The 22781-nt window shown below is 42.2% G+C and overlaps 1 protein-coding gene across 1 annotated transcript; it reads left to right on the top strand.

Annotated features, from left to right (window-relative positions):
- The first annotated feature begins 1689 nt into the window (after positions 1 to 1689).
- LOC120803345 lies at positions 1690 to 15717 on the top strand. Its single transcript, XM_040151714.1, is given in 10 exon segments — positions 1690 to 2340; positions 4698 to 4922; positions 6099 to 6257; positions 8527 to 8598; positions 8687 to 9904; positions 10074 to 10193; positions 11611 to 11660; positions 11744 to 12461; positions 12463 to 12927; positions 15141 to 15717. Coding segments are annotated over 10 exon segments (3834 nt in total). The 3' UTR covers positions 15297 to 15717.
- Positions 15718 to 22781: the final 7064 nt, after the last annotated feature.

The following is a 22781-nucleotide window of genomic DNA, read 5'->3' as shown; positions in this document are numbered from 1 at the left end:
CCGTCCAGAAATAGAAGGCGAAGAGCAGATGTTGAGTCCAGCGGCTATTTTCAACACCGAATAAATAATGTGACATTAAAAAAAGGCCACACAGGACTTTGAGAGAGACCGGGAGGACGTGACCAGTGGTGGAAAGGAACTAAGTACATCTACTCAAGTACTGTACTTAAGTACAATTTTGAGGTACTTGTACTTTAAATGATTGGCATTTTGCACGAAAAATGACTTAAATGAGATTATCAAACTAGTTGCCAGGTAATTTCCTGTCAATCGACCAATTGTTTCAGCTCTGTTTGTATGGGCCCCTAAAATTACTCAAATAAGTGAGTATGTTTTATGACAAGGCGTCATATTTCATAAGCTCTCCGTATGTTTTGCATGTAAAATCTTAATTTGTAAATTAACTAAAGCTGTCAGTGGAGTAGAGGTAGAAAGTGGCATGAAAAGAAAGTACTCGTGTAAAGTGCAAGTGCCTCATATTTGTACTTAAGCAAAGACCTCGAGTAAATGTACTTATTTACTTTACACCACTGTAAATAAACCAGCAGATAAAGGGGGCTGAGCCAAAGTCACCCTGTAATTTCTGACCACACTTTAGATGAATTAGCGCTGAAGTTAGAAAACTACTAAATGCAGCTCAAGTAATCCACAAGGTGGCAGCTTTACACCTGTGATCGGTCAACTCCGAAATGGACTCAAAATCTGGACGTTTATTTCGAAATTAAATGTGAAATACACACAGCGAATACATCTAAAATCCCAACAAGAATCCTATTTTAGGGACCTTATGTGCGAATATTGCACATGCTGTCTCCAGGATCCGTTGATGGGCAGAGAGCAAAAAGTTTTTTGGACTGTTGGGATATAGTCAGGTAAGTATTTCATCGAACCGGTGAGGGAGTAAATAAACAGTTGAATTCACCGAGGGACAAATGCAGAGTTGATCAGACTTTCAAAGCAGAAAGTGGAAGCTGTGTCTGGCAGCGACGTCCACTCCGCTGCGTAAAGTCAACAAAGGACTCGCAGATGGACCCGAAAAGAAAAATGGTGAGTTTTAAAAATAAAAGCTTATCGACTTTCTGTGCTTCCCTTTGTCGTCCGTGGGGGGAGGCACTAGAGAACAACTGGGAAAAGATGGTGCTAGTAAGTGTTGGTGGTGAATCTCAGTTTTAGACCGTTCAGCGGAAAGATTCTGGTAAAAGCCTCTTCATTCCAATGTTTTAGTCATAATCTCTTATCAAGAAATGTTTTCAGGCAACAAGCGTTTGATACAAATTGAAAAAAATGTTACTTTATCAAGAGAGGGGACGTTTTGAAATGTTTTTTTAAAAAGACGTAGAAAATGATCATTTTACTTTTTCTCAAAAGAAACAAGAAACTGTAGAGCAGTTCTTAAATCGAGGGTGTACTACAGGCTTTTATTTTGAAAATCAAGACCGGAAATCGTTATTAAACTGCGTTAGTGAGACGCTGGTCGATGTCTGGCGTCTGTCTGTGCGTGCTTTATGGCAAAGTTTCAGTCTTCAGGATGTGGAGCAGCCAGTCGGATCTCTTGAGTCACTGAGAGCATTTTAACATATTGGTGAAAACATCATGATCATGTTGAATTAAAAAGCTTCATGTTATTTTTTTTTCTCCCCATCTGAAGACAGAAGAGAAAGAGTCGCCGAAAAAAAAAAAAAAGTCGGGATGAACAGAGACAGAGACAAAAACGCAAAGACTGCGCCCCGGAGCCATAAAGAACCGAGGACGCACCAGCAGGTTTCTGTCCAGAAGAAGAAGAAGAAGGATCCGTCCTCTAAAGATGCTCAAAGTGGCTGCTGCTCCAAGGAGACACAGTCAGGTCAGTGCGCCTCCGAGAAGGAGGTGAAAACAGCGGGACCGCAGGGGAAGCGTCCGGGGAAAGCGTCTTCCAGTGCCGCCGCAGAGTGCCAGAAGAGCCCCGGCGCGCAGAGGAAGCTGTCCGATGCCAGCAACGCTTCGGAGGACCTGAGCAAAGACTCCGGCTGCCTCTCTGGGAAACTCTCCTCCTCCGACAGCAGCTCGGAAATATCCGACTGCTCCTCGGAGGGCAACAAGCGGGACTCCCCAAGTAGCGACAACGAATTAAGCTGGATAGACGGCAGAGCTTATGTGACTCCGGACAGCGAGGGGAAAGGCGACGGCAAACCGTGCGCAAAGGCAGCCAGAGATTCCTGCGCTCTCCAGCCTGATGTCGCTGGAGGGGGTCTCACTTTTTTGAACTCCTCGGGGACGTTTATGGAGTTTGTGATGGGGGAGACAACCGAGGATCTTGTCAGGGAGGTGGAAGATTTGAGATCAGAGAACGAGTATCTGAAAGTAGGTTTAATTCAATTATACTTGATTCAATTTGTTCAATTTGGTTTGCGATTTTAATTCTGTTTGCATGATATCCAAGTGTCTTTCACTTACATTTCCGCATATCTCTATGGTGGTTTTGCTCCTTTACGAGCTCTATAAGAGCATGCGAGTCCTAGTGGGAGGCCCTCCCGACTCTGAACACCAGAGCCGATTTTGTGTAAACGCTCAGGTCAGTCTTCATTAGAGGCTGCAGGACAGAGCGAGAGGACGCTCGCATGGAAGAATCAAAAGTCAGGAGTCTCTACTGATTCAAATAATCTGTGGCACCATCAAGCAGCATTTTCCATAACAGAACTGCTTATTGGAAGAGAAATCACAGGATACAAAAAAAAAGAAACAAAACAAACAGGCCAGTTATTTTAGTTCTTGTTGCAACTGAGAAAGTTTCGACTGAGTTTCAAATATTTTCAGAGGAGTCTGCCACTTTTAACTGGTGCAATTCAAAAGCAGAAATTGGCTGTTGGTTGCCACTGTTTTGAGCAGTGATTTAGTGCATGTACTCTGAGTGATGGAGACTACTGTGCCTTTCATTTCATGTGAGGCAGGCTTTAGAAATAGTCTAGTATTCAGGTCCTTTACTCAACGGAAAGTACCAATACCTCACTATACAAATACTCAATTACAAGTAAAAGTACTGAATTCAGAACTTCACATAAGTAAAAGTTTTTAAACATTATCAGTAAAATGAACGTAAAGTACCAAATGTAAAAGTGCTAAATGCAGAGGAAGTGCCTCTTTGACTAAACTATTCTATTTTATATAATTACATTATTATTACTCGTGCTTTAATATCGTGCATCATTTAACTGTTGAAGTTGGTCGAGGTGGAGATCGTTTTTAACTCTTTTATATTGTGCTGCAACCACTGATTGTTTTCACAGTGGATTGTTCTGCTGATTGTTTTCTTGATCGATCTGTGTGTTGTTTGGTTTGTAACACGTAAGAAAACAGTGAGACGTGGCTTCACAATCACCCAGCGCTCAAGGTGACACCTTCACATGCCTCGTTTGTCCGACTAACAGCACAAACCTCAAACTTTATACGATTCACTGTAATTTAAGACAAAGAAAAGCAGAAAACCATCACGTTTAAGAAGCTGGAAGTGTGAAATGTTTGGCATCTTTGCATGAAAAATGACTTTAACAATTAATCAGTTAATACGCCGACCATTTTCTGATAACGGACCACTCAATTAATCAATTAATCGAGAAATCGTTCAAACTCAAACTTTACATGCTCTTGGGTAGTTTAATGCATTTATAAAGCGTTATGTTTTAAAAGTTGTTTATATGTTTGCAAAGTCTTCATCTTTTAAGTTACGAGTAACTATGGTTTTCAAATAAATGTAGTGGAGTAAGAAGAACAATTTTTCCATCTGCAGTTTACTGGAGCAGAAGTATAAAGTGTCCTGAAATGTAAATATTCAAATAAAGTACAAGTACGTTAAATTTGTACGCATATACAGGACTTGAGTAAATGTACTTTGTTACTTTCCACCACTTTAATTACATTCTTTCATCATTACAATAATATATTTTTGTTGTTTTTGCAGTAAGGAGAATGAATGGGATTAGATCCGGTGTGGTTTCTTTTGGGGTTTTTTTTTTTTCTTTTTTTTTTTTGGAATTTAAAGGAGTACTCCAGTGAAGAAGTGTTGCACTGTCATAAAGTTGTGGGGCTCAGAAGAGGCCGAGTCAAAACAGAATGGTGAAAAGTGATGCAGCAGAACATGACATACCCTGACCTTTCGTCGTTAGGACGTGTCAAGCTCCAAAATCACTGTATCCTACATTTCCCATAATGCAGCTGGATGGCATCTTTCATCATGCTGCGTTCATGTCATGTGGGGGTGGATAGTGGAGACAGGATGGCGAACGTTCACCGAGACAGATGTGTGAATACAGAGTTGGTCGTGTGAGGATTAAAGCAGTGTGTATTGACAATCTAACACTGTATCCAGTACATCTGGGTTTAATTTCGTTGAACGATGGTCTTTGGTTGATGTAAGGTGGCCATGTTTGCACGGTTTTCAGGGACTTCTGTATTAAGAAGTTCCAAGACAGACCTATTGGAGCTTTCAGAAAAATCTGAGTTTCCCAGTCATATTTAAGACCTTGGTCTCTCGAAACTTGTAATTTGGATTTGTTATCAGAGTAACTCCTGATATGACATGACCGCACCACTAGACCCCTCGTGCCTTCTGTCATGCGCCACACCTGCAGTTTGTAGCGCAGCCTTTTTGTAAAACTTTTTAAGTCTCAATCCCGAACGGAGTTTTGGTCTTAACCGTTGTATTTCTGCGTTGTCTGTCCCAGGATGAGGTGGAGGAGCTTCGCTGTGAGATGGTTGAAATGCGTGACATGTTCCAGGAGGAGGAGGTGTACCAGCTGCAGGAGCTGCGGCTGCAGCTGGAGCAGGCCAACAAGACGTGTCGCATCCTGCAGTACCGCCTCCGCAAGGCTGAGCGCCGCAGCATCCGAGTGGCTCAGACGGGACAGGTGGACGGGGAGCTGGTCAGGAGCCTGGAGCACGATATCAAGGTCAGGAGCCCGCAAGTCCTCCTCCCTGCGTGTGCCTGACCATGTGGTCACGCTAAAACTCACACACCACCGACAAACACTAAAAGCTCTTTCTCCCGAAAACTGGCTCTGACTGAATCACTGCTATTCCAGTTGCCGACATCAAAGTGAACATTTTGTGTTAGTCCCACAAAGCTTTTTCTCATTTTAGTACACTAAACAGTGATCGACTTGTTCATACACACTGGAGGACTGTAATCAGTTGACAGCACCCTGAGTCATGACTGTTTGCCGTGCTGTAAAAGCTCTCCCTGCTGTTTGCCCACGCCACAGAAATTTCATCAGGTCCAAATGTCTTCATCATGCATCCTGTTGATATTTTTAACAGACCATGGTGTAATTAGGTGGTGAGTTGTTCACCATGAGTAGGAAACATAAAAGCACAGTAATCTTTATCAGAATCATGGCAAGTCAATCACTTTGTTGTTAAAATGAGACTATGCGTTGGCAGCCAGACTCGTTTCTCTGAACCAACGTACGTGTGGTGGTTTAGGATTCCCAACAGCCTCAAACCCCAACCCCCTCATCCACTCATATGGTGAATTCCTGTCACAAGCATTTCCTTGTTAAGTTTCTCGGCATTAGCCAAGCCGACCGCTGCTGAGAACATACTGCAGTCACAAATTAATGCTCATGAGTACAACCAGGACAAAAAGGTTTTCTTACAGCACTCTACCTGTTTGGAGCCACGGCTGGATTGGTGAACGGGCCTGCTGGGCACAGGCCCAGGGGCCCAAGGGGTCTGGGAGTCCCAGTGCCAGACTCTCTGTTAGAAATGACCGTTAACATTTATTGTTGGAAAGCCAATCAAACGACTTGAGAGAGAGGACGTTGACAAAGAGACACGAAACAACCACAAAGAGACACAAAATGACCGTAAAGACATGCAAAATGCCGACAGAGACAAAAAAACAACCAAAAGAAGGAGCAAAAGTACTACAAAGAGAGAAAAAGCGACCAGAAAGAGACAAGACCACATGTCGTTTGTTGTCGTTTTGTGTCTCTTTCAATCTTTGGCTCTTGCTCTTCTGCAGGGGGTTGTGGGGGCCCTTTTACGTGTCTATGCCCAGGGGACCATTTACTCATAATTGGTCCATGATTGGAGCTACAGTAACCTGGTCTTTGCTTTGCTTGCAGGTTGCTAAGAGCGTGTCCCTCCGGTTGTACAACGAGCTGGAGGCGGTGCAGAAAAAGAATGCCCAGTTGGAGTGGGAAAACGAGGCGCTCCGCGAGAAGACACAAGAACTGGAAGTGGCCAAGCAGGTCTTACAGGCTGAGGTGGAGAAAGCCAGAGAGGTGCGACACTGAAGCAGAACATTTTACATTAAAACCCGTCAAAAATTAGTTTTCGCTTATTGTTGCTTCACTTGGATGTTTGAGCTTCGTGGTGCAGGAAGTTGAACGTTCAGAGGTTGAGACTAGAAGGCCGCTTTCACGTTCATCTGCTGAAGAGGGGAGGTTTTCCTGTGCTCAACTTAAATCTGAGTTTAAGACATGCGGGTACGAGCAGGATTTTGTGACCTCAAAACTAGGCCAATTTTAGTCCAGTATGCAACATAGACAAGTGTGATATGAAAATCTGAAGCCTCCAGTGCACATACACTGAGAATGGACTTGTCAGTGAAGTAGCAGAAATCATCTATTGCTGCATATTCATAGATCCTGGATTTTTCAGTGAGGGCGAGGGATTACAATAAAATTTCAGACTAGTCAGTTAAATTGATGTGGAAAAGACAAATCAGACACAAAGTATCATTCAGGATTTTTTTGCAGTGTTCACCAAGTTAAATTTAACTCTTTTTAAGAGACCTCTTTAATACCACATAGGATGCAGTTTAAAGTAGAGTCCTAAAACATGCCTGGAGAGGATCCTAAATAAAAATCAGTGTATTGGGTCTTGACATGAAGCCTAAACCTTGACAGAAACATAAGCGTCCACCACGGACGCCCCTCATAAACCTCCATCCCTCTGCTCAGGAATCCTCCTCTCCATTACCCCACACAGCTGCACCCATCCCAGCCAGTTGTCCCCCTGATGTCAGGCGACATATGACCCTGGTGCAGATCAATGATATGAGTGAAGGGCTCGGCCCCGCAGCTGCCCTGTGCCTGGGCGGGGAGAAGCAGCCTGGTATGCTGAAGCCTGAACTCCAGGCACAGCTGATATCCTTAGCTCAGAGGACAGAGAAAAGGGAGAGAGGCTGCGAGAGATTACAGAAATAGACTCTCTCTCGCTTTCCGTCTTTCTGCTTCTATTAAGCTAGGCTAAATCTGGATCAGCGTGTATTATGGCATTCATAAAGGCGGCTGTCGGTGCGCCGACACACTGACCTACAACCATCCCTGCACGTACTTTCATCAAACTGAACCCACCACACCCTGGCAGTGATTGAATTTCCAGTCCACCTTTTACACTCGCAGCCCCTCCTGCCTCGATGCCTCCTGTGGTAACGGTCTTGTACTCTGGCGACACGTGTTCGTTTAATCCAGGATTCGGTGCTTTGGCATGAGCTCAGTCTGGTCCACTCATCTGAGACAGCTGCTAGTCCCTTTGATCCCAGCAGGGAAATCCACTTAGATTACCTAATCTAGGAGCACAAAACACAGTCTAGATAGATGGGAGGGAGTATGAGCATTTCAGAGACTCACACTGCCGCTGGACTGTCCATGACCCTGTGTGTGGAACCTGAATGGTAACACAATACTGTCAGGTCATAATGTAACTGCACATGCCTGAACAAAAAACAAAGGCATAAGTGAAGACTTGTTGTAAAAAATACAAAAGATCCACTTTTATTTTGAAAAGCAACACAACACTTATCCCCATCCAGTAAAATACACGACAGTGAAGTTTTTCTGTTGCTCACTGTAATATGTAATATCACATTTCAGGTCACAGTACATCTACACAGCCTCCGGGCCCACTGACCTTGAATTGAAAAGACAGTAACTCTTATGTTTGCTACTTCTCGCCTGACTATAAGATGACTATTATTAACACACTGACATCCTGTCTAGTGTCTAAGAGTGAGACAATGCCGCCAGACAGAAGCTTGCATTCCTCTCATGCTCAGACTTACAAAAAAACTCACTCATGTAGAGAAGGGGGGGACTCGGAGGTGAGAGAAGAGTTTGGATCCAAACAGACCATGGACACTTAGTGCATTTTAGGCATCTCTGAAAGTAGCACAAATTGTATTTCTTTAATGGACTTTAATGGACATTTTGGGGAAAATGTGCTTATTCCCCTTTTTTTCCAAGAGTTAGATGAAAATAATGACACCACTATCATGTCTGTCCATGAAATACGATGCTACAAACTATTCCTTTAACTGTATCGTATCCTACCCCTTTCACTGAGGTCTCTATACACATAAAGCTCTTTATGTTGTCATGTATATCACAGTTTTAAAGGCTGTTAACAAAGTGAGACTTCTAAAACCATTTTCAGGGCTTTTTAAAATGGCTCATCAGTGACAAGATGCTCTCTTGGATCTGTTCTTGGCTGAAATAGTGCCCGTACTGAACCCTTGATAAAACTCTTTGCCATGTTTTTATTCCTCAGATCTCTCTGAAGAAGAAAAGCATCAGATCAACAGCCAGTAAGTCTGAGAAGAGGCTCTGTCAACAGATTGAGGTTCGATATATTCATAGTTCATGTTTGATTTGAAAAGGGATTGCACTCTCGATTATGATTGTCGTCACTGTTGTTTGTTTGCCAAAAGGATGACAGCGCCGATCTCAAGTGCCAACTCCACTTTGCCAAAGAGGAATTAGCTCTCATGTGCAAGAAGCTCACCAAATTGGTATCAGAGAGTGAGGGCATGCGTGAGGAGCTGGCCAAATACCACTCAGCCTACGGCGACATGGACGCCACCCAATCACCTGAAGGCAAACACAACTCCGCCCACGCCAGGGAGGCGGAGGTCAAAGTTCATTTGAAACTGGTGGAAGAGGAGGCCACACTCCTGAGCCGGCGCATCGTCGAACTGGAGGTGGAGAACCGAGGACTGAGAGCAGAAATGAGCGACCTGAGAGAGAAAATAGGAGGAGGAGGGGAAGAGGAAGAAGAAGAGAATCGGGATGTTTTGGAGACAGACGTGGCAGCTTCTACGCCGCTGGAGGACAGAGAGGGAAGGGAGCAACAAAGTTCGAAAATGGGATCCGCTGTTTACCAGCAGGGTCAGGACGAGGTAGCAGAAAAAGGCAAAAGTGATATCGAGACGTCTCTGCTTTGCAACCCATCACAAACTGAAGGGATGGTTACTGCTTGTCAAATCACTCGAGAAGGTCCTGTAGGTGGTGAGTGGGACCCTTCAGACAGTCAGGAGGCAGATAACAACAAAAAACTTGACATAGGTCTCAAAGGAATGACTGTGAAAGACTATGAAACCCTTCTAGCTCTCAGAGATCATTCCTGCATTTTGAGTTCGGCCATGCAACTCCTGACAACACCACCAAAAAACTGGCATGGTCCATCTCCCTCATGTGCTTTTACCTTTCCGACAGACGTGGACTCGAATGGTAAGGCACAGAAGATATTCCTACCAGGACCTTTAAATGAGAAGATGGAGCTACTGCAGGCCATGCTTTTGGCTTTCATTGGGAGGGTGGAGACGCTTTTGACAGGAGAAGATTTAGGCGAAAACTCTGTTCACAAAGATGGTCATGTTTGGGATTCCTACGCTTTCTCCTTCCTCTCCGGAGACTGTGCAAATCATGACGTACGTAGTCATAACATGAAAGAGTCACCAAGTAAGCAGGAGTGTGTTGAAGACCTCCGCACCACAGAGGTTAAGGAGAGAGCAACAAGACAAGCACCTTCCTTCCGTTGGGACCTCCTCCACAGCTGCAGGGACCCAAAAATGCAACTGTCCTTGCAGATTCTGTGGCTCCTCCATCAGTGGTGTCAAGTTCAGAGACCCGACCTGGAGGGAAAAGAGGTAAAATTAAAGATATTGATCATTTACTTTTTCAGGAGGAAAAATATGGAGCTCATTTTAATGGACGATGTGCTCCTCACTGATCGTTACATCAGCCAATTTTGTATGTGTTTTTTTTTTTTAAAGCTTAGGTACATCTTTGAAATATATCCGGATTTTTCTGTTTCAGGTTAAAGACAAAACCGTGTCTGTGCTGCGAGGGTTGTTGCAGGACCTCGGCGCAGAGCTTTGGGATGAGCGGATTGAATTCGACAGCGAAGCCAAGACCCCGCAGGGCAAGGCAGCTGAGGTAAGGATGGTGTTTACCCCTCAGGCATGCGCCCTTTGTCCCCCCCGCTGTGTGTGAGGCTGTGTGATTCAGCGGGAAGTCCTGCTGATGATCTGTCTCTCTGGCCACGCGTCCTCCTGACACTCGGTTGAACAGGCATCATGAAAAAACTCATGCCAGAGTATTCAGGCTAATCTCTTGTAGGGGCTACAGCCAAACAGGACAGGGATGGTCAAATCTGCTGCATGAAAACCCTCAACTGATTCCTTGCAGAGTCCAAACATGGGGCAGTGCTTGTATTCTTCAAACTTCCTTATCCTCAGCTACTGTCTCAATCCGCTCTGTCAAATGCAAATAGCAAGACAGTTTTAATGTACATTAGATAAGAAATGTAATCTAACATTTGATTTGTTGCCACTAGACTGTTGGTGTGTCCTTTGCACAGCACGACTCAAGATCTGCTTTTCAAGGGGTGGATTTATTTCTTAAATTTTTTTTTTTCCTTCTTACTCCACTGATTAGACTGTAATCCCTCCTTTCCTCAGAGGAACATTTAGTTTGCCATTAAAGTGGCTCTGTGAGGCCACAATAACACACACCCATGCTTCGAGCGAAATGCTACAGTCATCATGCTAGAGATCTTTCCCATATCTACCGTCCATATCGTACGACTTGAGCACGACATAGTGTTTAGCGTCATGTGGGAGGGAAGATAATGATGTTTATGACTTGTGGGTGTTCATGTCAACTCAAGATGGCAGCTTGGGTTGACATGGTATTTATGGTTGGTCCTCTACCACTGCCTCTCATTTAGTACTAGACTTTTTCCAGCTGTCTTAATAAATAAACACTAACAAAACCGAATAGAGAGACAGAAACATCAACTACATTTCCTCAAAGGGCATTGTATTACCTAGCAAAAAAATTGTTTACGAAGAAACACTACAAAGTGTGATAACGTCGAATGACGGATGTTTTACTGCAAAGTTGGAATCTATTAAATTAAATTAAATTAAATCCATTCAATTTCAGCATTTAATTGCCTTTAACAACGGACTTTGGCTGAACTTTTGTTCATTTGAATATTACAGACAAAGTACAGCTGGGGGTGGTGGGAATGTTTTGCAGATATTTGGTCATAAACTATAATATTTGGCAAACTAAAATTTAACCTGATGATGGCCCTAAATGAAAAATCAGAAGATCGTGAAAGTTACTACAATTCATCGTGAGGGGGAAATGAGTGTCTCTACCAAATTTTAAGGCGATCCGTCCAATTGTTATTGAGCTATTTCAGTCTGGACCAAAGTGGCGGATCTATCAAGAGAGCCGTCCATGGAGCCATGCTGCTAATGTCGCTAAAAATTCTCAGAAACAACATGATTTACAAGTTACATGACTATTATCAGCTTATTGTGTCTTCTCTCTCTTTGCTCAGTGTGCTGTCAGTGGTATCTTTGATGATGAACCCCCCTGTGAAGGTGACAGGTCAGTGTTTTATCCATCAAGTCCATCTTGTTCATGAGGTCACTGGAGACATAACTAATCAGCGTCTGCTGCTGTTTTCACAGAAGCTTAAGAGGGAAAAGACTGAGGCGACAGTTTTCTCCACATGGCCCTAAGAGGAAGAACTGGTGCTATCTGAGCCAGGAGGCCGCCCAGCTGGACCGAGAGGACCCTGTAAAGACGTGGGACCATCTAATCATGCCGCTTAGCTTTTCTGATCTTGATTTTGAGCGGATGTCCATGGAGAGAAGCCACACTGCCCCAGAGAAGTCGGCCTTCCGCATCTACTACAGCCCCCCGTCAGCTCGCAGAGTCCAGCTGGCTCAGTTGAAGCAAAGCCCCGTCGCAGACAGAGAGTCTGTCGACACTCCCTCTCCCTGGTGCACGCCGCCGACCTCCTTCTCTCCCCTCTGTCTGGGCTCATCTACTAACCTTAGCGATGACGTGAAGGAAATGGCGGCCAGCTGGAGGCAGACCGTTCATGGCAGTTCACAGGAGAAGAGAGGGAGATTAGCGGGGCGGTGGGTGGACGTGGCCTGCTCAGGTACTCAGACCCGCATGAAGCCGCAGATGGTGAGTGTTGGTCTGCAGACAGATGGGACTCAGGGGCCGGTCGCTGTGAGAAGCAGCCCTTCTCGAGTCCTGAGCTCCTCCTTGGTCTCTGCCCGCTCTCACCACATCTCCACCTCACTGGACGGAGTAACAGGTCGAATCGAGAGGCCCAGACCATCCACCTCCTCACCTAAACTGTACCGGAGACACTCTGCCTCTGGTACATCCTCTCTCATCACCCACCAATTTGAGTTCGTCCTCCTCTGTATCCACCTCTAGAGAACGAGCACTGTGGAACGTGAATCACCAAAGCCCTTCTGGCGTCACATGGACCCGACAGAACAGCCACAAAGCAGGCACAGGACAGAACCACCGCTCCCTGAGCAGCGCAAAGCCTCCAACCAAGTCTGCAGGCGCCAACCGTTACGGTTTAGTCACAGAGTTTCTGCGCAGGGTGAGCGGCCGGGCTGAGAAACCAGTGCAGGGGTCGGGACAGAAGACGAAGAGTGGCCTGAAGAACCTGGAACGTGTTCCGACGAGTTCTCCTGCCGCTCCGCTGCACAGGACCGACAGTGTGACGAGGATCGTCAACCAGAGGTTCATGAAGCAGAGAGAGGAGGCCAGCCGAGCCCAGAGAGAGGAGAGAGGCAGCAGCCTCAACCACAGTGTCAGACACAGCATGACCGTCAGAGCGGAGGTGAGCGTATCAAAGAAAAACACGTCTCACTACATAAGGGGTCAGCAATTATGTTCAACCACGGGCCAGTTTCTTTCCACACTGTTCATTAGGAGGCCAAAGTGCAGTGTAAAAACAGGCTTATATGTGTTACATATGTATTTATGGGTACATATTTATACATGCATTTGTTTATTTCTTTCCGTTCCTTTACAAATTGAATTTATTTATTAAATAGTTTGTTTTGATATTGTGTCTGAGGGAAGATTTAATTTTTTCTGTACGCGTGGGCTAACAGAGTTAAAGCAGCTTATAATAATACTAATTTTGAAGAAAAAAAAAAGGCTCCTATTTGTGAGATGTAATTTATGAGGTATCCACACACAGTAAACATTTGCGGCCTCATAATGAGGTCAGATTTATTTGGATTTACATTTACTTGTTTATATTTTATTGTTTATATTGTTATCCAGACTAGATTTATGAAAAATCACATAAAAGTTAAAAAAATATATATATATATATATATATAAAAATATATATATAAAATATATTCACTGTGTGTTTAAAGAAACGAACAAAATAACAGACACACTGGCCAATGACAATCTGATGAAGCTCATAATAAGCGTTTTTTTTTCATAGACGACATTTGGACGTGTCACAGTAGGAAAAGCACAGAAGTAAGTAATAAAATTGATGACACTGAGTTCTGTTTTAGCTGCCTCAGTGTCAGGGTCCTGGTACTGTTCATGCTGGCCCAATGTCACACTGGCACTAAACAGAGCCACTGTTCACTTTTCCCACCATGACAAGTCAAAATGTCAGCTGTGTAAAAACAAAACTAAGTTCATTTTTAAAACTACTGTATGTCAGAGGTATTTTAATTAATTTTTGAGTCTGTAGCTTATTCTGCTGTTAAGCAAATACCTTGACTCACAATGAACAAAGGCTCAAAATCGATGCAGCAGAACCAGAGATATCGTCCTTTTTATCCCACACATTTTTTTCCTTGTCATAACCTGGCGCCTACATCACCCACAATGCAACTGAGTTCAGTCAAAGATTCAGGTGTGTTGTGCAATGTGTTCTATGCTGCTGTCGATCAAACTTTATTTGTATAGCAACTTTTGTACAGGTCAGTGTGTTTCAAAGTGTTCTACAGATGACTGACAAACTGATAAGAAGACAGTTCAAATGTAAACAGTTAATCGATTTGAGACTAATGCACACGAGAAATAAAAATGGTAATGAAGTAAGAATGAAACCAAATGAAAAGTTTTTCAAAGAAATAATAAGAATTTTCAAATAAATAAATAAAGTAAAATAAAACCAGATAAAACAGATAAAAGACAATGGTAAATACAATCCCTAGGATGGATCAGAAAATTTTAAAACATGAATACAATCAAATAAAAGATTAAATAAAATAAACAATGGCCTTGTCAGCTGGAGTCACAAAGGCTTTAGACAAGTTTTCCACATATGCAGTGGTGCTCCCCAGGACTTGTAAACTGACTAAAAACTGCTGGAGTTCGCCTTCAATGGAGACAGTTTCTTAATATTGATACACAGAGGCTACATTCACCTGACCGTCGGGTTGAGTCATTTAAAACTGAACAAGAGCCACGATGGACGATCAATCAATCAATTGATCCGTTAGTCAATCAACAGCAAGAAAATCTGAAAAATGATTGAGTTATTTATCCAGCAAAAATGCCAAATGTTTGCTGGTTACTTAAAAGTGAAGATCTGCTGCTGTGCATCATCATAAACTGAATGTCTTAGAGTTTGGTTGGTAAAACAAAACAAAGGATCTGAAGACGTCACTTTGGGCTTTAGGAAATTGTGAGGGGCATTTCTCTATATATCCTGACCTTTTATAAAATAAATGTCAGAAAAAAATTAAAATGCCCGTTATAATCTCCCACAGCTCAAGGAGAGGTTTTCAAATTGCATATTCAAAGTGTTCACTTTACCGTCGTATTGTCACCTGTGAGAAGCTTGAACAAGAGAATATTTGGCATTTTAGCTGAAAAATTAATAAAACGATTAATCGATTGTTAAACTAGTTGCCAATTAATTCCCTGTCAGTTTATAAGTTAATTAATCGGCAAATCGTTGCAGCCCTAATGAGCCCAGACCTAAAGGGCTTCAGCGAACTGGAATTCTACTGTAAAGCATTTCCATTGTTTCATCCACCTCCTCTCTGTCTCTTCCCTCCCTCTGATCAGGACGGAAACTACGACTGCAGCTCCGGCAGCACCTTGACCTTCTGCTTCGCGCGTCCCTCCCGCTCCACCCAGAGGCAAACGTCAAACCCGGGCAAACTCCACCGGCACAGGTACTCGCCTCCAGTGAGCGCGGCTGCGGACTCCAGCGGCGAGTGAACGGGCGGAGGAGTAACAGCAGCAGCTCCGCCGATACTCCCGGACAGCCGGGAGCGCTCAGAGCCAGGGGGGGAGGAATTTAACATGTAATCTTGAGATGTAAACCCTGCTTCACTGCAGGGTGGTTGAACTGGGAGAACTGGTAGACTGTATGTGGGATGTAGGCTGTATGAGATGCTGTGAGTAAACTGATATAAACTGGTATATTGCTTTTGGTGCAAATTAAAAAGACTCATCTCCTTTGACAGATTAAACTTTATTTCACTTAAAACACATACTTACTCCTACAAATGTTGAATATTCATTTATACTTACATTTCAAAACTATAAACTAAAACTGACTTTTGCACTTATATTGTGAATCAATTTTATATTCTCTTTATGGTATTATGTAGACAATAAACCATCGCTTTACTGAATAAACGTCTCAGATCTGACCAAGAGGCTGCAACTCTCTGACTTTGTTTGTCTACTTAAACGCATCGGTGTTGTCTCTACACTCGGACCTCACTCTGAAAAATCTGCAGATTTACTCAAGCTGTAGCAACTTGTTTACTTCTGCAGTCGTCAGCTGCTTCAGGAGGGGGCATTACATCACGTGCTTCAAAAAGAAAAAGTAACCGCTAAGTAGTTAATAAGATAAGACTTCCTCTCCTGTCAGGAGCATGATCCCCCCTCCCTCCTCTCTCTAAACGTGTGACTCATGACCTTCACTGTCACTGAAACAAAAACCACAAAAAAAAAAAAACTGCAGCCAGCACATCAAAGTCTGTCGCTTTTTGTTTTGTGGCTGTGTGATGCACCTGGATATTAAATTTAAAATTCACTGTGGGAGGATGGAAGCTCGGATTTTTCTTGGAGCAGACCAGCTGGATCGGCTGCGAGTGGCCGCCGGCCTGCGGCTGTGGTCAAGGGCAGAGCGAGCGGAGGAGTCACACAATCACAGGGTGTCGCGTTTCTGCTCACAGCACGTGTGCATCCTCCACTGTTACACATAACACACACACACACGCACACACAACAATGTGGGTTACTTCCCACCGGAGTATCTTCAATTCGCTGTAACCCAGTTTCCCACGATTCATGAAAAGGCGGCGAAATCACGCACAATATAGTCCAGTGCAGTACACAACTACAGGAAATTTATCTGAAAAAAAGTTAATGCACTGGCGCTTAATACAAACTGTCTGTTTTTTCTGTTGTACGTTTTTTTTCTGTCGTTTTTTTTCTGCCATAAGTATTAACTTTTTATGCTATTTTCTACTGGTACTCCATTACATTTTAGGGTCAAACACTGTACTTTCCACTCCACTGCATTTATCTAACAGCTATAGTTACTAGTTGCTTTGCAGATTAAGGTGTTACATGCAAAACATACCACAATAAGATGCATCATTTGTGAATAAAGTACCAAACAGTATATAAAGTCCTAAATATTAGCTTCTCTGTGACCAGCTCCTTTAACATGCTGCTAAGATGTTAATGCATCTGTAGTGACGATGCATGCATGACTTTTACTTGTAACAGAGTAATCCTACGCTGTGGCATTGGCACTTTTACTTAAGTAAAGGATCTGAATACTTAAGCGTGACATGAGCCCGGTGTTAAGGTGCAGGACTGAGTCTCACCGCGGGAGGCGCTGCGGCTGGAGCTCCGCTCTCTAAGGTCAGCTGCGTGCCTTCTTGAACCAGCACTCGTTGACGCCCAGTGGAAACCGGGCCGGAACCGCCGCTGTGTTTACCGAAGTCCGCCCGTCGCGACGAGCCAGACTCGGCGAAACTAAACCGGCATGGAGTCCGCTTTCTCGAGGTTCGACTCTTACGACTTCGAGGCTGACCAGAGGTTTCAGGACGGGCTGAAGGTTTTGCACAAGTCCAGCGGCAGCAGGGACGAAACCAAACTGCAGGACATGAAACTCTTCTTCTATAACAGGTGTGTGACATGTCTGCAGCTTCATTTACTAATATTATTTAATAATAATAATTTAATAATTTAAAAAATAATTTAATCAAAGTGTTATATATATATAGTGTATATATATGTATATGTATATATAGTTTATATTAAGTGTTCAGTTGTGGGATGAGTGAGAAATATCCTGTATGACCTGTAAAGTGACTGTAAAATATCTTTTCAACTATTTCCACGTATTTACCTTAAAGTGTTGTCAGCACATCCCACAGGTTTGTTCTGTTTGTTTCTTTTTCTTTTTCCTTTTTTTTTTGTTTGTTTTGTTGTTTTTTTGTTAAGTTATTTATTTTGGCGCGTGAACTGTATCATTTCTCTGTTCCATTACATTTCATAAGCTGTTACTTAAAAACAATAAAACATAAGATGGATCCACAGGAGTAAAATTTACAAAGCAGCCCAAAAGATAGGAAACTAAAAAATTTAAAATAAAATTAAAATTAAAAAAAAAATAAGAAATCACTTTCAAAACAATATGTATAATATGCATTATAAAGTTTTTTTTTTGGCTGGAAAATTAACATGATTATCTCTAAAAGTTTCTTTCTTTCTTATCCCTTTAATCTTCTTGTGGCTATTTAATCATTAGATGAAGAAGGGGAGTTCACAGGCAGGGAACCATCACAGTACCTTAGGCCATGGAGATGATTTTCTTGTGCACTGTGCCAACCCCTCGTGCTCATAAACGTGTGCAGAAATAATGACTGCAGTATTATAATGACATACAGTAGAAATAGATAGCTTTAGCATGTATTATACATAAAAAATAAATATAGGCACATAGGAATAATAAGTACAATATTTTCACACTTTATTGTGTTGTAGATTTAATTGTAAAAGGATAAAATAGCCATTTTTGCCCTTAAATCTACACTAGGTAACCTATAATGACAGAGCAAAAACTTGTTTTTAGAAAGTTTAGCAAACATCTTAAAAATTAAACACTGAAATCTCTCATTTACAAAAGTGTAGAAGTGAAGTCAGTTCAACCCAATCCTCCTGGTAGATCCTCTCAAGCTCTGTTACATTGGATGGGTAGCGTCTGTGAGCTGCCATCTTCGGGTCTCCGCAGATGCGCTTTAGGTATTTAGTCTTGGTTTAAGGTGGGCCACTCTAGGACAGTCAGAGACTTGTCCCGAGGCCACTCCAGCGTCTTCTGGGCTGTCTGCTTCGGGTCATTGTCGTGCTGAAAGGTGAACCGTCGCCCCCGGTCTCAGGTCACATGCATTCTGGAGCAGGTTTTCTTCAAGAAGCTCTCGGTATTTGGCTTCATTTGTCTGTCCCTCAATTTTGACCAGTCTTCCTGTCCCTGCCGCTGAGGTGCACCCCCATCGCGTGACGCTGCCACCACCATCCTTCACCGCAGGGATGGTATTAACCAGGTTATAGGCAGTGCCTGGTGTTGGCCAGGCATAGTGTTTGGAGTTCTGCCCAGAGGGTTATATATTTGTCTCATCGGACCAGACAATCTTTTTCTTCAGGTCTCAGTGTCCTTCAAATGCCATTGGGCAAACTCCAAACTGGGAATGCTCAGAGCTTTAAAAATGGTTTCATACCCTTGCCCTGATCCGTCCTTCCCCGAAGTTTGATCAGGGACGTCTGCCGAGAGTTCCTTAGATTTTGTGTCTTGGTTTTTTGTCCTGACATGCAGTTTGAATTGTGGGACCTTAAACACACAGATGTGTGCCTTTCTAAACTATGTCCAGTCAATTAATTTTGACCACAGGTGGACTCCAGTAAAGTTCTACACACTTCTCAAGGGTAATTAAAGCAAACAGGATGTACCTGACCACAGTTTGGAGCCTCAGTAATGGGTCTGAATACTTTTGTAAATGAGAGATTTCAGTGTTTTGATTTTTAATAAATTTGCAAAAAATTCTAAAAACATGTTTTCACTTTGTCATTGTAGGTTACTGAGTGTAGATTTACGGGCAAAAATGGCTATTTTATCCATTTACAATTAAATCTACAACAGAATAAAAAGTGAAGGGGTCTGAGTATTTCCTGAACTCGCTGTATCTACTTATGACCCATCATCTGAGGTATTGGCCTGTAGACATGAGCTGCAAGCAGTTCAATCAAATCCTGCTTTTGCTTTTTTTCTTTTATCACAACATCTGAAGGATTTTGAGAGGCCCGAAGTGGTGAAAGTGTCCAGTGTTTAACAAGAAAAAAAAGAAAATAGTTCAACTACCTTCATTACTCTGAGATTTTACATACAAAACATATCTCTAAGTGTGACGCAATGTTGTAGTATTTAACTACCCAACAGTATATAAAGTAGTAAAAATTGGCCCAACCTTGACCAGCTACAACATTAAAAGCTTCGTAAGCACTTTTACTTTTACTTAAAGTATATTTTAACTGTTACAGACATTAATGCAGGACTTTTATTTGTGATGTACTTCTTTTCATTCTAATATTACTTTATTTAAGTAAAGGATCTGAAGCACAAGGACATTTCAGGGGCATAACCAATACCTGAATAAACAAGCAGTGGGTTTTTATGATTATTTACGATATCACATTCAGGTTCCATTTTTACATCATGACTTTAATCTCATTCTGAAATATTGAATGGTGCTACCAGAGAAAATGAATGCTGTTTGTGGTTCCCAGTTAAATTAATATCAATTCGAATAAAACCTGTCATTATTCCTCTCCTATCTGTCATCACCAGGTTTGTTGAGCCCATAGACCGAACGAGATACAAACAGTGGGGCTCTGCCGCCCCTCATGTGAAACCGATGGACTGCAGTGGGGGGCGACTGGACCAGGGGACACCTTCAGATTCAGGCTCTGATGTCAGTAAAAACCAGGCCGCCGAAACGTCTGCAGAGACGGAGGTAAAGCAGCTTTCCTTTGCAGAGGTGATGCGACTGGTTCAGGAGGGAAAGGAAGTGCCAGGAGCAATAAAACTGGACATAAAACCAAGCAACCAGAATCCCACTCCCTCTCAGATGGAGAGGATACCAAAACCCTGGGAAGTAGCATCATCTTCCAAGTGACCTTTCCCTCTTTATAGCACTATGCACATAAGAATCAATATTTTTTAATTAATAAAAAGTTAGAAAAATTCCAACGAGTTGACGCATTGATATATTGATGGTCTTGAGTGTTTAAAGCGGCCGTATACAGTAACACTAAGTGAATAGTCCACGCCATCGTTCAGGCCAGGATATACTGAGGAATTCAGTTTATTAATCCAAAATATTTCACAGTGTCCTCATCTAACAAACAAAGGGACTCGAAGGGGACAAAAGACTCAAAAGAGACAAAAGACAACCACATTGATTGTGTTGTGGTTTGTTGTTGTTTCGCGTCTCTTTGTAGTCCTTTAACGTAGCTTTGTGACTTTCAAACAAGAAACATTAACAGTCACTTTATACAGAGGCCCAAGTTCACGTTAACTGATTCATTATAGTATTAGGAATTATTTTCATATAAAGCGGGGAAAGAATGAAAAATACATGTTAATAAAATCATGTACTTTGTTTCAATATTTGTAGGCGTTATTTTTCTCATTGCCAATGGCCTTTTTGTTTTCCATCATTCTTCGACCAATATGCCCGTGAAAAAAAATATATTGTGGTATGCAATGTGGTAGTAAAAAGGTCTGAAACAGTATTAAATTTAATTTGGAAAATGCAGAAACCCTGTGTTCAGTTCCAGCCCTTAATGGTCTCACAAGGTCAGAAGCTCCTGGAAATCCCTGAAACGCTGCGTTCAAGAGCAGCCTGCAGTGTTAATAATGCCACTATGTTGAATCAGTTAAACAACAGGGTCTGCAAGGGGACAAACTACACGCCAGTATACTCGATCAGCAGACTGTACCGACTGTTTGATGTTTTTTTTTTTTTTTTTTCTTTAATATACCCAGAACTCCCTGGAAACAGAACTGATACTGGGTGGATTATCCTGATGAAATATAATAAAGTCACTGTTGCCACCATATTAACACACCCATCTTAAACACTCCGTCGTTGTGACAGGATGCAGGAGGCTGATGAGCTGCTCAGCATCAAACTGCCGATCCTCTCTCTGCAGGTCCCATATGATTTACTGCAGTGGAGCCTTGAACACTGTTGACCTCTGGTGGTTAACTACAGGCTCTTTCAGCCGTAACATGTTCAAAATAACTTGTTTAAAAAAAAAAAAAAAACGCAAGAGTGACGGATACACAGCATAGATTTTATTCCATCAGCACCACTGAGCTCCAGTTGTTCGGTACCATGATTTCCACAGTTAGCAAGGAAGTTGGAGTTAACTACTCCATGTATGTAATGATTTTAGATAAGGGGGACCAAAGTATGTTTAGTTAGTCATGGGCAAGCAATGAAACAAGTCAAAATTAGGTGTTTTGGCTCAGGAAATGGCTTTTTTTTTTTTTTTTTTTTTTGGACAGAATTTGTCAGAAATAAAAGAACACACAAAAAAAAACAAAGAACATGTCTGTATATAAAAACAGGCACCAGGCAACACTTGTTGATTTATGCCTGAGTAAAAATCCCATGTGTTTTTTGTGCCCTGACTTGCCACTTGTTTTTTTTTTTTTTTCCCCATCAAGGAAATTGACTATACTATATATCACACTAATATTTCCCTACCTTACTTTCTCATTTCATAAAAAAGAAACACACAATTAAACAACCAACACACTGTGTTACAAAAACCTACAAGAAAAGTTCACTTTTAGCTGGTGCCAGTTAAAGGTAGAGGTAAAAAAAGACACAACCAAAACCGAAAATGTGCATGCAAAGTTAGCACCGTTAGCGTTGCGCCATCAGGAGACAGACGTCCAAACAATCAATGAGGTAAAGGTGTTGACCAGGTCACAACAGTCTGATCTCACTGTAGGCCTGTCCATCACGCATGGACAGACACAGCACATACAGTAAATAGTGATGAATGGTCAACCACAGGAAAACTAACAGTGATTCATACCTAAGGCAGCACCACTATCGTAACTTTCAGTAAAGTTAAAAAAATCACCCATATGAACAACAGAAACACGGGTGTGCATAAAACCCTTATGTAGGGACACCTCCACAGTACTGATGATGTTGTACGAGAATTACAAAAACTGTCAATTAAAAAAAAAAACACAGCAAACATTAAGAAAAACAAGACGAAAATATTACATCCATGCAAATTATTGTGGGGTCAAGTCTCACTGAAATTTGCATGTGCACCTATAGTATATACATGCAGTAAACATTACTGCTGACCATATTGTTAACAAACCACATGTTCTTACATTGATGTTATAGCAGGGCGGCAATTTATTATTTTCATTACTGATTAATCTGCCAATTATTTTCTCGATCAATCGATGCCTGTAAAATCTCAGAAAACAGTGAAAATTGCTCGTCACAATTTCCTGGAGCACAAAGTGATGTCATCAAAGCTCTTGTTTGTCCAATCAACAGTCCAACATCCAATAAGATCAAGGTTAAAAATTTAATCAAGGTCGACAATTAATTTATTAAACAATTATTCTAACAATTAATTTTTTCA

This window comes from Xiphias gladius, chromosome 18 (genome assembly GCF_016859285.1).
Source record: "Xiphias gladius isolate SHS-SW01 ecotype Sanya breed wild chromosome 18, ASM1685928v1, whole genome shotgun sequence".
In the NCBI taxonomy this organism is placed as follows: Eukaryota; Metazoa; Chordata; class Actinopteri; order Istiophoriformes; family Xiphiidae; genus Xiphias; species Xiphias gladius.
Note: the sequence above shows the minus strand (reverse complement) of the source record. Positions and strands in the feature narration are given on the sequence as shown.